We start from the raw sequence: 12,645 nt of genomic DNA on the forward strand, positions 1-12,645 counted from the left end.
AAAAAGACAGTTTTATGTCTTCATTCCCAATCTCTATGCCTTTTAATTCCTTTTCTTTTTTTTTTTTTTAATTGAATTAGCTGGAGCTTACAGTATAATACCGGAAAGGAGTGGTGAAAGGGGACATTCTTGCCTTTTCCCAGTCTTGGGGGAACGCATCTAGTTTTCTCATTATTAAGCATGATGTTAACTGCAGGGTTTTTTGTAGGTGTTCTTTATCATACTCTATTACTAGTTTGTTGACGGGTTTTTTTCTCCCTAAAATCATGATTGGATATTGGATTATACTGAATGCTTTTTCTGTACCTTATAGATGTGATCATATAATTTTTCTCCTTTAGCCTGTTGATGGGATGGAATACAGTCACTGATTTTCCAATGTTGAATCAGTTTTGCATGCCTGGAATAAACCCCACTTGGTTGTAGTGTTTGATTCTTTTTATACATTGTTGGATTCAATACGCTAATATTTTGTTGAGGACTTTTATGTTATGCTCATGAGAGGTAACGGTCTGTAGTTTTCCTTTCTTACAATGTCTTTTTTTTTTTAAAGCAATCTCTACATCCGATGTGGGGCTTGAACTCACGACCCCGAGATCAAGAGTCACATGCTCTACCAACTGAGCCAGGCTTTCTTATAATGTCTTCATCTTGTTTTGGCTTTAGATTAATGCTAGCTTCACAGAACAAGTTAGGAAGGGTTCCCTCTGTTTCTATTTTCTGGAAGAGATTCCAGAGAATCGGTATCATCTTTTCCTTAAATGTTTGATAGAATTCACCAGTGAAACCAACTAAGTGCAGTGTTTTCTGTCTTCGAAGGTTATTAAATTTTGATTCAATTTCTTTAGTAGATACAGACCTATTCAGATGATCTATTTCTTCTTGCATGAGTTTTGGAAGTTTGTGTCTTCCAAGGAATTGGTCCATTGTACCTAAGTTATCAAACTGCCTTTACAGACTTGTTCATAATATTCCTTTATTATCCTTTTAATATCCACAGGATCAGTAGTGACAATGCCCCTTTTATTTCTGATATTAGTCTTTTGTATCTTCTTTTTTCTTGGTTAGCCTGACTAGAGGTTTATCAATTTTATTGATATTTTCAAAGAACTAGCTTTTCAGGGCACCTAGGTGGCTCAGTCGGTTAAGCGTCTGCCTTCAGCTCAGGTCATGAGCCCAGGGTCCTGGGATCGAGCCCCACATCGGGCTCCCTGCTCGGTGGGGAGTCTACTTCTCCCTCTCCCTCCCTTCCACCTGCCCTCCCTCTCGTGGGAGGGGACAAACAACAAGTAGGTAAAACATAGATATCCAACAGTGGAAAACACTCTGGAGAAAAATGGCACAGTAGGGGGAACGGGGAATGCCAATGGGGGTTAGGGTTACAACTTTAAGTGGGATGGGCAGGGGACATTTGAACTAACGTCCCTCCCCCTGCTTGTGCTTTCTCTCTCTCTCTCTCTCTCTCTCTCTCTCTGTGTCATATAAATAAATAAATCTTAAAAAAAAAGAATTAGCTTTTAGTTTTGTTGATTTTTCTCTACTGATTCTGCTCTTTACTTCTTTGATGGCCTTCTGTGTACTATCTCTCTTTACACTTCTGTCCTCTCCAATCCTCCTACCCTCCTGCAGACAAAGTCATCTTCCTACAAAACTGATTATGTTTTTCACCTGCTTAAAACACCTCAATGGCATCTCTGCCCTCAAGATGAAGCCTAAACTTCTTACTGTTATATCAAAAGCCTTGCATGATTTGGTCTGCCCATTCTTTCAGACTTACCATGTCTCACCCTCGGGCCTCCTGGGGATTTGACAACACAGCAAAGCAAGTCTTCACACAAATATTACTTCAATTATAGGTAAGGAAGGGATACTTAAGTAGGTCAACAGAATGCACAGGAAACTCTTGAAATAACTGATTCAGATTTTTTAAAGCCCATAAAGAAAAAACTAGAGAAAGGGCCGGTAACCAAAAATTAATATAAAATAGATTTTTGAAAGTAGTGTTTAGAGACCTAGAGATCATAATGGAAGTTTGAAAGAAAAGTACAGAAAAGAAGCACATCCAAATATATCTTTTCATTGTACATGTATGAGGGCAACACAAAAAACGTAAACTCAAAAGGAAAAAAGCATCCACAATCCCACCATCCTAATATAACTACTACTACATTCTGCCATAGTTATTATGACATACCCAGAGATGATTATAGTGACAGGCTTGAAGGCTGTATCTCCACGGTTCTCAACCCTGGCCTATTAGAATCACCTGAGGGAACTTTTAAACACTAAGGCACCTAAGTCTGATTCCTGATCTGCTAAATCAGAATCTCTGGGTGGTGAGGACCTGGGCTAAGAGCCAACATATGTAGACAGACTCCTCTGTGTTGGCAGGGCTCTCCCCTCAAACCTGAGTTTATTCTTGTTATCAACCAACTGGGAAAGTGCAGAGTTCCTCAGACAAAAGACAGTATCTTTTAGAGCGGTGATTCTCAACTTGGAACTATACTGGACTCACCTGAAGAGCTTAAAAAAAAACCCAATGCCCAGGCTACACCTGAACCCCATGACTTCAGAATCTATACCGGGTAGGACGCAGGCATGGGTAATTTGTTTAAGCTCCCCGGGTGATTCCAATATGCAGTCGAGTTGAGGAGCCACTGTGCTGAGAGCTCCAGGTGAGCTACAAAGAAGGAATGTGGCTCTCTGGGTCTTGATCATATAGGTACCAAGACGTGTAGGAGGAAGTCTTTGAACAGTGGGGGTTGTGAACAGGCTAGAAGCTGTGAAGGAAAGAGCCCAGTCCAGTCCTGCCAGGCCACACTCTCCCGCTGTGAACTAAGGAGGGCTCTGGCCTGAGCTATCTACAGAAGAAACAGAATGCTGTAGTTTGCAAACCAGACTACCTTTTTGGCTTTCTGTGCTCTCGGGGTTTATTTCTCTGTTGTCCCCTTTTAGTCTTCAGTGAAATATTTTTAGCTTTGGTTAGAGGAACCAAGAAAAAAAGGTTTTTGTTGTTGTTTTCTCCCCCCTCTTTTTTTAAAGCATTAAAGAGAACCCGTGCTCTCTAGAGTCCACATGATGGTGGCGGCAGTTCTTGAAGTGAGAGACCCTCCGGGAGATGGTGACACGCAGGGTTAAAGACAGGGGTCACGTGGCATTCCTCATCACTGCACTTCCCATTCTTCCAAAATCTTCCAGTACTGAGACTTAGTGTCTGCGTTTTGTTATTACAGATGGCACTATTCTGTCTTATATCCTCCTCCTCTGTCCTTAATTGAGTTTACACACATTTATTGAATATTCACTGTGCACTAGGAACACTACACGAGGCACTGGGAGTACACCTGTGAGCAGGACATTCCTACCTCCTGCCCTTACGAAGCTTACTGGGGATCAAATTGACAGAGTGAATTTGGAAAAAAGAGAAAGCTCTGTGGAATAGTGGGATGAGTAGAAGTTTGGAGCCAAGCGGAGAGGAGTTTGAAGGCTGGCTTGATCACACACCATTCTGTGAACACAGGTAAATTCTTTCTATGGTAACTTTCTCATTTGTTAAAAGGCATTTAAGTACCACCTACTTCATAGAATTATCCACCAATTCATTTGTTCATTCATTCATTCATTCATCCATGCAACAAATGTTTACTGAGCAATTACCAAGTGCTGGGCACTGTTAGGTGCTAAGAAGTAGTAGTGAAAAAAATAGACAAACCCCTTCCATCTGCCCTCCCTCTCGTGGGAGGGGACAAACAAGTAGGTAAAACATAGATATCCAATAGTGGAAAACACTCTGGAGAAAAATGGCACAGTAGGGGGAACGGGGAATGCCAATGGGGGTTAGGGTTACAACTTTAAGTGGGATGGGCAGGGGACATTTGAACTAACGTCTGAAAAGGTGAGGCAGTCTCTGCAGATGTCTGGGGAAGAGCATCCCAAACAAAGAAATGAGCAAATGCCAAGAGTCTGAGGCAGGGGTGGGCCTGAAGTATTTGAGGCGCAGCAAGGAGCCCTGTATAGTATAATAAACAAGAAGAGTGGTAAGAAAACAGGAGTTTAGACTGTGGAAGGGCCTTGGTTGAGCATGGTAAAAACCCTGGCTCTTATACTAAGAGAAATGGGGAGCCACTGGAGAGTTCTGAGCACAGGAGTAACTAGGTCTATCTTGCACTTAACAGGATGGATCACTTTGGCTTCAGCGTGGAACTGGACCACTGGGAAGCAAGTGTGAAAGCAGGCAGGAGGGCTGTCATGTAGGAGATGGTGGTTGTCCGGACAGAGTGATGGCGGGAGAAGGAGTGAGAAGTGGCTGGACCTCCAGATATTTAAGGCAAAGCCAGTAGGCTTTGCTGATGATTAGTGTCAAAGACATGATGCTAAGGTTTTTGACCTGAGCAAGTGGAAGGATGAAGTTACCATGTAGTGGGGTAGGGAAGATTCTGGGAGGCAGGGGATGTGAATCAGGAGTTTGGTTCTAGATCTGTGAAGTGTGACGTGCCTACACACCCACATAAAGGAGGCAACTGGGTAAACAAGTCTGAAGTATGGGGAAAGAGGACTAGGCATTCACTATACCTTTGGGAGTCATCAGCTTCAGATGACACATGGGGCTGGCGAGGTCTTCTAAGCAGCTGTGGTGAGAACAGGTAAAGCAGAAAGCACCAAGTACAGCATCAGGCATATAGTAAGTGTTCAATAAACACTTTCTCACTGTAGCCATAGGGACTTTGGCAGGCCATTCGGGGAAACAGTAAACTAGGCCTTGGGGTGTATTTTAGACTGCCCCAGGTTTATAGGCCTTTCACAGACGACTTGGGTTTTCACAAGCCTTTGGAGGTTAAAAATAATTGGTTTTGGCTTTCATATCTTTGTGTCTTCACAGAGAATTCCTTACGAAAGTAGACTGAGCACTAAAGTCCCAGTGCTCTCGCCCACATGGTGACTATAAAACACCACATTGTGGCAGCAGACAGGAGCTTTCCCAGAGCACAGAGCACCTACCCACGCTAAGCTGAAACAGACGAAACCTCCACTTTACTAAATCAGCTCCCTGAAGACTGGCATGAGCTCAGGAAACACACACACCTGGACACCAGGCGCTGGCTCCTTTGAAGCTCCAGGTGGCTCTTCTCTCCGCCGGACTAATGGGCACATTCCCGGCTCCTAAGTGAGATTTCCTTAGGGTTCTGTGCTGAGTGTTCTGTCTCCCGATACTGGTGCCCCTAAACCCCCTCTCTTCCTTTGAGGCCTTGCTCAAATGCCGCCCTCCAACGAGGCCCACCCTACTACATTCAAACTCCCAATCTCTCCTCCAGCGTTCCCCTGTCCTGCTCTATTTTCTGCCATGCCACTTACTACCTTCCAAGATATTGAAAACTTGACTTATTGGTTATACTTTTTGTTTAATGACCGACTTTGGGACTCAATGACTGGGATATTCTTACAGCACAGAACATTGCTTGACACACTGAAGTTGCTCAAGACATTGGTTGAATAAAGGAGGAAGTGCTCACCTCACTGTTGGGGCAGCAACCTGTAGCCCTGAGCCTTTCCCCAGGACCCCCGACTTCGAACAGCAGACTCTCAGAGAACCCAGAGCCTCCCCAGGAACCAGACTGCCCCCCTTTCCCCACAGGTATCATCCAATCAAGCTGTAGCTGAGTACACTGAGAGCCTGAGTGTCCCCCCACCCCCACCCCAGGGGAATACGAGATTAATTCTTGGGCAATCTTGGGGCAGCCTCACATGCTGGTTATTCTTGTTCAGTCCCTCAATTATGTCCTTGTCGGTTTCTTCATGCTCAAGTCACTGCTCTCTGCTGCTTCTTGGCCCCATCTCCCACTTCTCCCTGCCTGCACTATGCTAACTTTCCACTGTGTTCTGTGAAGTCTTGTCCCTTTATATCCTCAGCTTCGTCAGTGAATGCCCCTTCCATCCACTGCTCTCACAGAAACCTGGGTCTCCCCTCAAAACGCCATTTCCTCTCCAGCCCTGTGTGATGGAGGCTGCTCTTTCTTGTATTCCCCATGCAGCTGAGGTCCCTTGTATCCTCTTTGTACGCCATCTATGCTTTCAAGTCATCACTTATGTCATTCTTATTAGATAAAATAAAAAACAAAAACCCATCCATTGTTGATGCTATCCAGAAACACTACCTCCTACCCCTCCCGCCGCCGTTCTCAGTTACTCCCTTCCCATTCACTAAGTCTTTAGCTCACAAGACACCCTTTCCAATCAAGCTTATAAGGTCATCTGTTTGGCTTAGAATTTTCAGTTTTATCCCAATTACAAAGAGCATAGTTGGTACTCAAGGAATATTTGTGGGACACCTGGGTGGCTCATTCAGTCGGTTGAGCATCAGACTCTCGGTCATGATATCGGAGTCATAAGATCAAGCCCTGAGTCAGGCTCTGTGCTCAGCGGGGAGTCTGCTTGGGATTCCTTCTGCCTCTCCCTCTGCCATTCTCCCTGTTCACGCACACACACTCTTTCTCTCTCTCTCAAATAAATAAATAAAATCTTAAAAAATTTTTTTTGCTAAATGAATGAGTGAATAAATGAAACCTGGGGCATGGAGAAGGAGGCAAGTTGAGGTTCAAGTCTCATTTTTGGGTTATATCCTTCCCAGTTTAGCAGACACTGATAAGGGTACAGGATAGGCTGAATCTCATCCGTGGATGATTATTATTATCCCCACTTTACAGCTCACTCAAAATTATAGTTAGTAAGATGTGGAACTGGGCTTTAAAAATCCATGTCTGGGGGCGCCTGGGTGGCTCAAATGGTTAAGTGTCTGCCTTCGGCTCAGGTCATGATCCCGGGGTCCTGGGATCGAGCCCGCATCGGGCTCCCTGCCTCTCTCTCTCTCTCTCTCTCTCTCTGACTCTCATGAATAAATAAATAAAACATTTAAAAAAAAAATCCATGTCTGATAGCACAGCCCATGTTTTTAACTGCCAAAAAACACTGCCCTCCTGGGTGCCTGGGTGGCTCAGTTGGTTAAGCGACTGCCTTTGGCTCAGGTCATGACCCTGGGGTTGTGGGATTGAGTCCCACATAGGGCTCCCCTGCTCTGTGGGGAGCCTGTTTCTCCCTCTCCATCTGCCTGCCACTCCCCCTGCTTGTGCTCTCGCACTCTCTCTCTGTCAAATAAATAAATAAAAAATCTTTAAAAACAAAACAAAACACTTCCCTCCTGAACAACATAGCTTGCAGTTAAAAGACAAGGTTCGTACAGCCTACTGCATATAAGTATTCTGAATAATTTCCATAGCGTTGACACATGATTTTGTCATATAATACAAGCAGTAGGGAATTCTCAAAGGAAACAGAAAACTATTTTTCCCCACAGAGATATAATTAAAAGAATATAGTGAAGACCAAAAAAAATCCAAAACATCTATTTCCAGATTTGTGGGGAATCACTGGATATAGAGACATTTTAATTAAGACTATTTCTGTATGATAGAATTTCAAGAATGGAAAGCACCTGAGAGGAGGAGACAATTCTCATGCAGCTCTATCTGTGCAGGACTCTCAATTAAGGCACCTATGATTTGTGGGCTGAATCTAACCCACTATCTTGTTTTTCTGATGGCCCATGAGTTAAGAGTTATTTGTAACAGCTGAGAAAAAAAATCAGACTATTTCATGATACATAGAAATTATATTAAAATTTCAGTGTCCATAAATGAAATTTCATGGGAATACAGACCTACTCATTTGTCTACGTGCTGTCCCTGCCTGCTTTTATGTTACAGCAGCAGAGCTGAGTAGTTACAACAGAAACAATAAAGCCAGTGTTGGCTAAAATGGTGACCATCCGGCCCTTACAGAAAAAGTTGGCCAACCCACTATAGATAATTTCTTCTGGCTTATCTTTCAGTTCACTAACACAGTCTTCAGTTGTATCTAATCCTGTTTAAATCCTACTGAGTTTTTAATTTTACTTAATGTTTTTCAATTCTAGAAGTTTTGTTTTTCCAAATCGGATATTTTGCTTTTTATAATCCCCTAACCACGTATATAATACATAATTCAATCTCGTCCTTATTTCTTTAAATATAGTATATCTAATTGCTTTATCAATTGTGTTTGGTAATTCTGATTTCACAAATCTTTGCAGGTCCCCCTCTGTTGTCTGGTGTTTTTCATGGTTCTCACTAATGGAGCCTTATTTCCTCATGTGCTTTACTGTTAGCTGTTCATTTCCTTGAAAGGTTATTTGCAAGGAGCTCACGTCTTCCTCCAGAGCAGGCCTGCATTTGCCTCTGCCAAGACCTTGGTGGCACTGCCAATCTGTAATACCTTAAACTCTTAAATACTTAAAAGTTCACCACTTGAGGTTCCATAGATCACCTGGCTGTGAATATCAAGTATTGCTTGTTTATTAACTTATTGCCCTGATCCACTCAGAGTTCTGGCAACCTTTTCTGGTTGAGGGGTGCAGGTTTCCTTCTAGTTCCTCCTATGCTGAGTCCTTTGGGGTTCTAGTTTAATGTGGAAAGGATCAAAAGATGGAAAATAGGGAAGAGATATTAGTAGACCCGGAGGCTAGAAGGTGAAGGTCTAACATTTAAACTCTGATTAAAAGGGAGTAGAGAGAGAGTGGGCAGAGGCAATATTTAAACAGATAATGGCTGAAAAATTTCCAAAACATATGCACTCCTATACTCCAGAAGTATAGTGACAGATGGTGGCTACATTTGTGATGAACAAAGCATAACATATGGACTCTTCAAATCACTATGTTGTACATCTGAAGCTAATGTTACGTGGTGTGTCAGCTATATTTCAATTTTAAAAATAAATTCTGTAAAAAAAATTGTTTAATTTAAAAATTAAATATTTAAAAATCTAAATGAATCCAATCAAGACAAATAAAAAGAAATTCTTACATTTATAAATTTATTCATACTTCATACAAGCCTTTCTTCTATTCTTCCTAAGAATCTTGGGAGGTAGGTATTATTACCTACATTTCTTCGTAAGGAAAAACTGGTATTCAGAGAACTAAGACAAATTATCTACAGTCATGTAATTCTAAGCAGCAGGGGCAGAATTCAAACCTAGTTCTTCTGACTCAAGTTCAGGTTCTTTCCTGTACATCAGAAGTAGAACATAACAGAGCAGAAGGTGACTTCGTAAGAGGAGATCCACCCACTGCTAAGGGATCACCTCCAGAACTCAGAACCCTGAACTTGGAAACTTTTCCCTGGAAGCAGGTAAAAATCATTCCCACACAGCTGTGCTTTCTTCTGAAGATAAGCACCGGACTGGAAAAGTCTTTGCAATTAGAGGCAGGAACATTCTAGCTTGTACCTTAACTTGTGAGTTATTCCCCGGGCTAAAGACCAAGTTGAACTCAAATGCTTCATGGGCCTAGCCTGGGATGCAAGAGCAAGCCGCAAAACAGCCCACTGTGTACCAGCCAACTGTCAGGACAGCAGGACAGGAGCGTCCTCCTAATTCCTCTCCCCACGCTGCTGGAGACAGTTTAAATACTGTAGTTAATTAACATGTCCTAGGTAACATGCCTTTTGTTCATCAATGTGACTTGACTTGGTAAATTACTACATCTCTTCCATTCTGGTGACATTCCACTTGTTTACAGCTTATACTTGATTTCTTTTTCGCCCAGAGCACTAAATTAAGAATCTTTCTAAGGGCGATGCCTATGGCTTTCTAACCTAATTGGGCCCCATTCCCCAGATGTTAACATGTGGCTGACATCTCTCCACTAGCCTGGTATAAAGAGCAGACCATCCTTCCCTTGGGGCTGCCTCAGCGATGTATAAAAGCTGGGAGAATTACAATGCCTGAACTCACAGTAAGAGGCACAAGAACCACAAAGCCAGAGGCCAGGAAACAGCCCAAGGCTAGACAATTCAGTGGGAAAGCCAGAGAGCCCCAGATTCGATGTCTTGTGTGTAGGAGCAGTCATCACCATCACAGGCAACTACGGTCAAGGGCTCATGCAAGAGAGGAAAGCAAGGAGACACAATTCCCATTTTTCACGTCCGTCTGGTACAGAGCAGGGGCCACGGGTGTACAAAGACGACTGACAACCGAAAGGAGTTACAGGCAGTTTTGCAACCATTTACTGCAGATCAGCCATGCGAGAGGTGCCATACAGCGCATGAGCACACAGAATGGATGCAGCCCAATCTCGAGGCATCCTAGCCTAACTGGGGAAGGGCACAGTCATCCACCTATCCTTTGTGCATCCATCCATGCAACCACGGTCCGGGTTTACCAAGCACCTCACAAAGATACGCCAGCATTGGCTAGGTGCTAGGGAGACCAGGAAGGCCAGAACAGGGGATTAGATACTCTGTACTTGGAAACCCCTATGAATTAATCATTTCAATTGAATCCTTACACTAACCCTGTGAGGTAGGCATATTGGCATATTCACCTTACAGATGAAACTGGGCTCAGAGTGGTTCAAGAGCTTGCCCCAAATCACAAAGAGAGTAAATGGCAATCCGGGATTTGAATCAGCCAGGCCTGGCTCCAAGCCGGTGCTCTTAATAAATTGATAATTATTACACAGTTGGTTACAGTACGATGAGATCATTGGTGACAGAGGGACAAAATTCACAGGAAGCATCAAGGAGGAGATCGTGAATTTTGTGTAGGGAAGAGGTGGCCTTTGAGTTTTCCCAGGTGAGCAGCAAGGAAAGGGCAGTGCAGGCACAGATAAGAAGCCCATGCCAAGGCAGAGGAGAATGGAGGGTTCGCCTGTGGCAGAGGGATAGGAGGTAGCGCGGGAGAGGAAGTCTGACCACGGAAGGCTTTGCACGCCAGGCTGCAGAGCATCTTTGCCAGGCCTCTGCCTCCTGCTGTAACTCAACCATCCTCTGCTCTGTAGCAGAAGCCTTTCCGGGGGCCTCCTTGTCCCTCGAACCTGGCAGGAGCTGCCTGTGCCAGCCAAATCAAAGGCTTTATGTTTGCACCCACAATCCCGTCCTCTCTGGGCCCCTACAAACGGTACAAGAGTCTGCTGACAGACTGAGGCCAGAGGCCCCAGGGAGTCCCCCAACAGACACAGAACGGAGCAGGTGACCCTTCAAAGTTGGACCCCAGCTCCCAGAGACATCTACCACAGAGTTAAGGCGCCTTCTCATTCTACTCACAGTTTAGAGTCCAGCTTCAGGAGGAAACCCAACCGATCATACTCTGAAAAAGAAAAGCAGGAAATGTCACTGAAGTCAAGCCACTGTTGACACTTGCAGACTGCACTCCCCAGACACAGACCATGGGGACAGACAACTGCTCAAGGAACAGAGCCAAATACATGAGCCACGACTAAATCTAAGTCACAGAACTCCTGCTGAACACCTGTTTTATGAAGGACCAGGTTCAATGCCAGGTGTTTCCCAGACCCTCTGGGCCCACGGTCCTATGCTGGCTGTAACTGCCTTCCTGTTTAAATGTGGTACTTGACTGAAATTTACTTAAACCACAAAACCGGACCCCCGGAGAAGTAACAGGGCCAGAAGCAATCTCTGCTTCCTCTAAGCTCGAATCATAATTTTTGCTGAAGCAGCCGTGTTCACTACAAAGTGAAGGCGTGGCAGCCAAGGGGTCTTCAAATCCATGGCAATGAACCCATCCTCTTCATGACAACCACAAAAAGCTGACAGTTCTGATTACATAAAGAGGAGGAAACTAAAAATGAAGTCTGAAAATAAGTTGTAAGATGTTTACGACAAATGATAAATCATGAATAGGTTAAGTTCTTTACATCTTTCCTCATTCTAAAATGAAGCTGAAGCGGTTTTACAAAGTTGTATGAAGTACAAGATTTTTAAAAAGAAGGTATCTGGGACCAAAGGAGGAAATAAGCATAAGAAAAATAATAAAATACAGCCAGGATAAGAATACCAAAACCGGATGACCTATAAGGTCCTATGTGCTCGCTGGAGGAAGATTATAGATTTACCCCCAAAATTTCTCACAGCTAAAGCTAAATGCGAAGCCCTGATAAAATGGTTTCCAGTGTTCATAAAATAAACCAGCAGAATCACAGCTATTCCTGCTACTAAGACTTGAGAAGTGTCATAAGATTATTTCTTATATCTTTGTTCAAGGATTGCAAAGTGTGTGTGTGTGTGTGTGTGTGTGTAAAGAGTGACTACATCAAAATAAGGCAGCCTATGAATGCAGTTCTCAGTCGGGCTGGCTTCACCTGAGGATAAAACAGAATACCAAGACCAAACAACTAATGGAAAAGACCATGTAGCAAGGCTTTTGAGGAACTCAGGCTTTAATAAGCCACGATGGGCCAAGAGAAGGAAGTTACACATCCTGACAAGTACCTCGCAGGAGCCATTCTGCAAGGCCGAGTAAAGCCCAGATTTGAACTCTTTCTTAAGCAGCAGAGCTGCAGTGAGAGAGTAATTCCTCTTCTTAAAATTGAAGATACCAGCTAGGACACACAGCCCAACAGAAGCTTGCCTCCCAGGAGAATACTCTTGGGCGGTCAAAGCCTTTCCTCAAAATAATTCTGCTTTTGCTCTAACTCAGATAAATGGATGGGAGACTTTGCTTAATATGTCAGGAACCTATAAAAGTCAGTAAGAAAAAAAAGGTTTCAATTTTAAAAATAAACTGAAAACAAAATTTGCAAGAAGGGTTAGTTTC

The 12,645-nt window shown here is 43.5% G+C and overlaps 1 protein-coding gene across 10 annotated transcripts in view; it reads right to left on the minus strand.

Moving 5' to 3' along the window:
- ST3GAL3 (ST3 beta-galactoside alpha-2,3-sialyltransferase 3) overlaps window positions 1–12,645 on the minus strand; it is a 184,069-nt gene that overhangs the window by 84,644 nt on the left and 86,780 nt on the right. For 9 of the 10 annotated variants that reach the window (XM_054512919.2, XM_054512914.2, XM_054512918.2 and 6 more), the window contains one exon: window positions 11,136–11,178. The exons of the other annotated variant lie outside the window; for it this stretch is intronic. In XM_054512919.2, coding sequence (XP_054368894.1) covers window positions 11,136–11,178 — 43 coding nt within the window. The remainder of the gene's footprint in view (window positions 1–11,135; window positions 11,179–12,645) is intronic. 10 annotated transcript variants of the gene reach the window in all.

This window comes from Mirounga angustirostris, unplaced genomic scaffold (genome assembly GCF_029215605.1).
Source record: "Mirounga angustirostris isolate CCGP_5_RB_7025 unplaced genomic scaffold, mMirAng1.0.hap1 SCAF_4, whole genome shotgun sequence".
NCBI lineage: Eukaryota > Metazoa > Chordata > Mammalia > Carnivora > Phocidae > Mirounga > Mirounga angustirostris.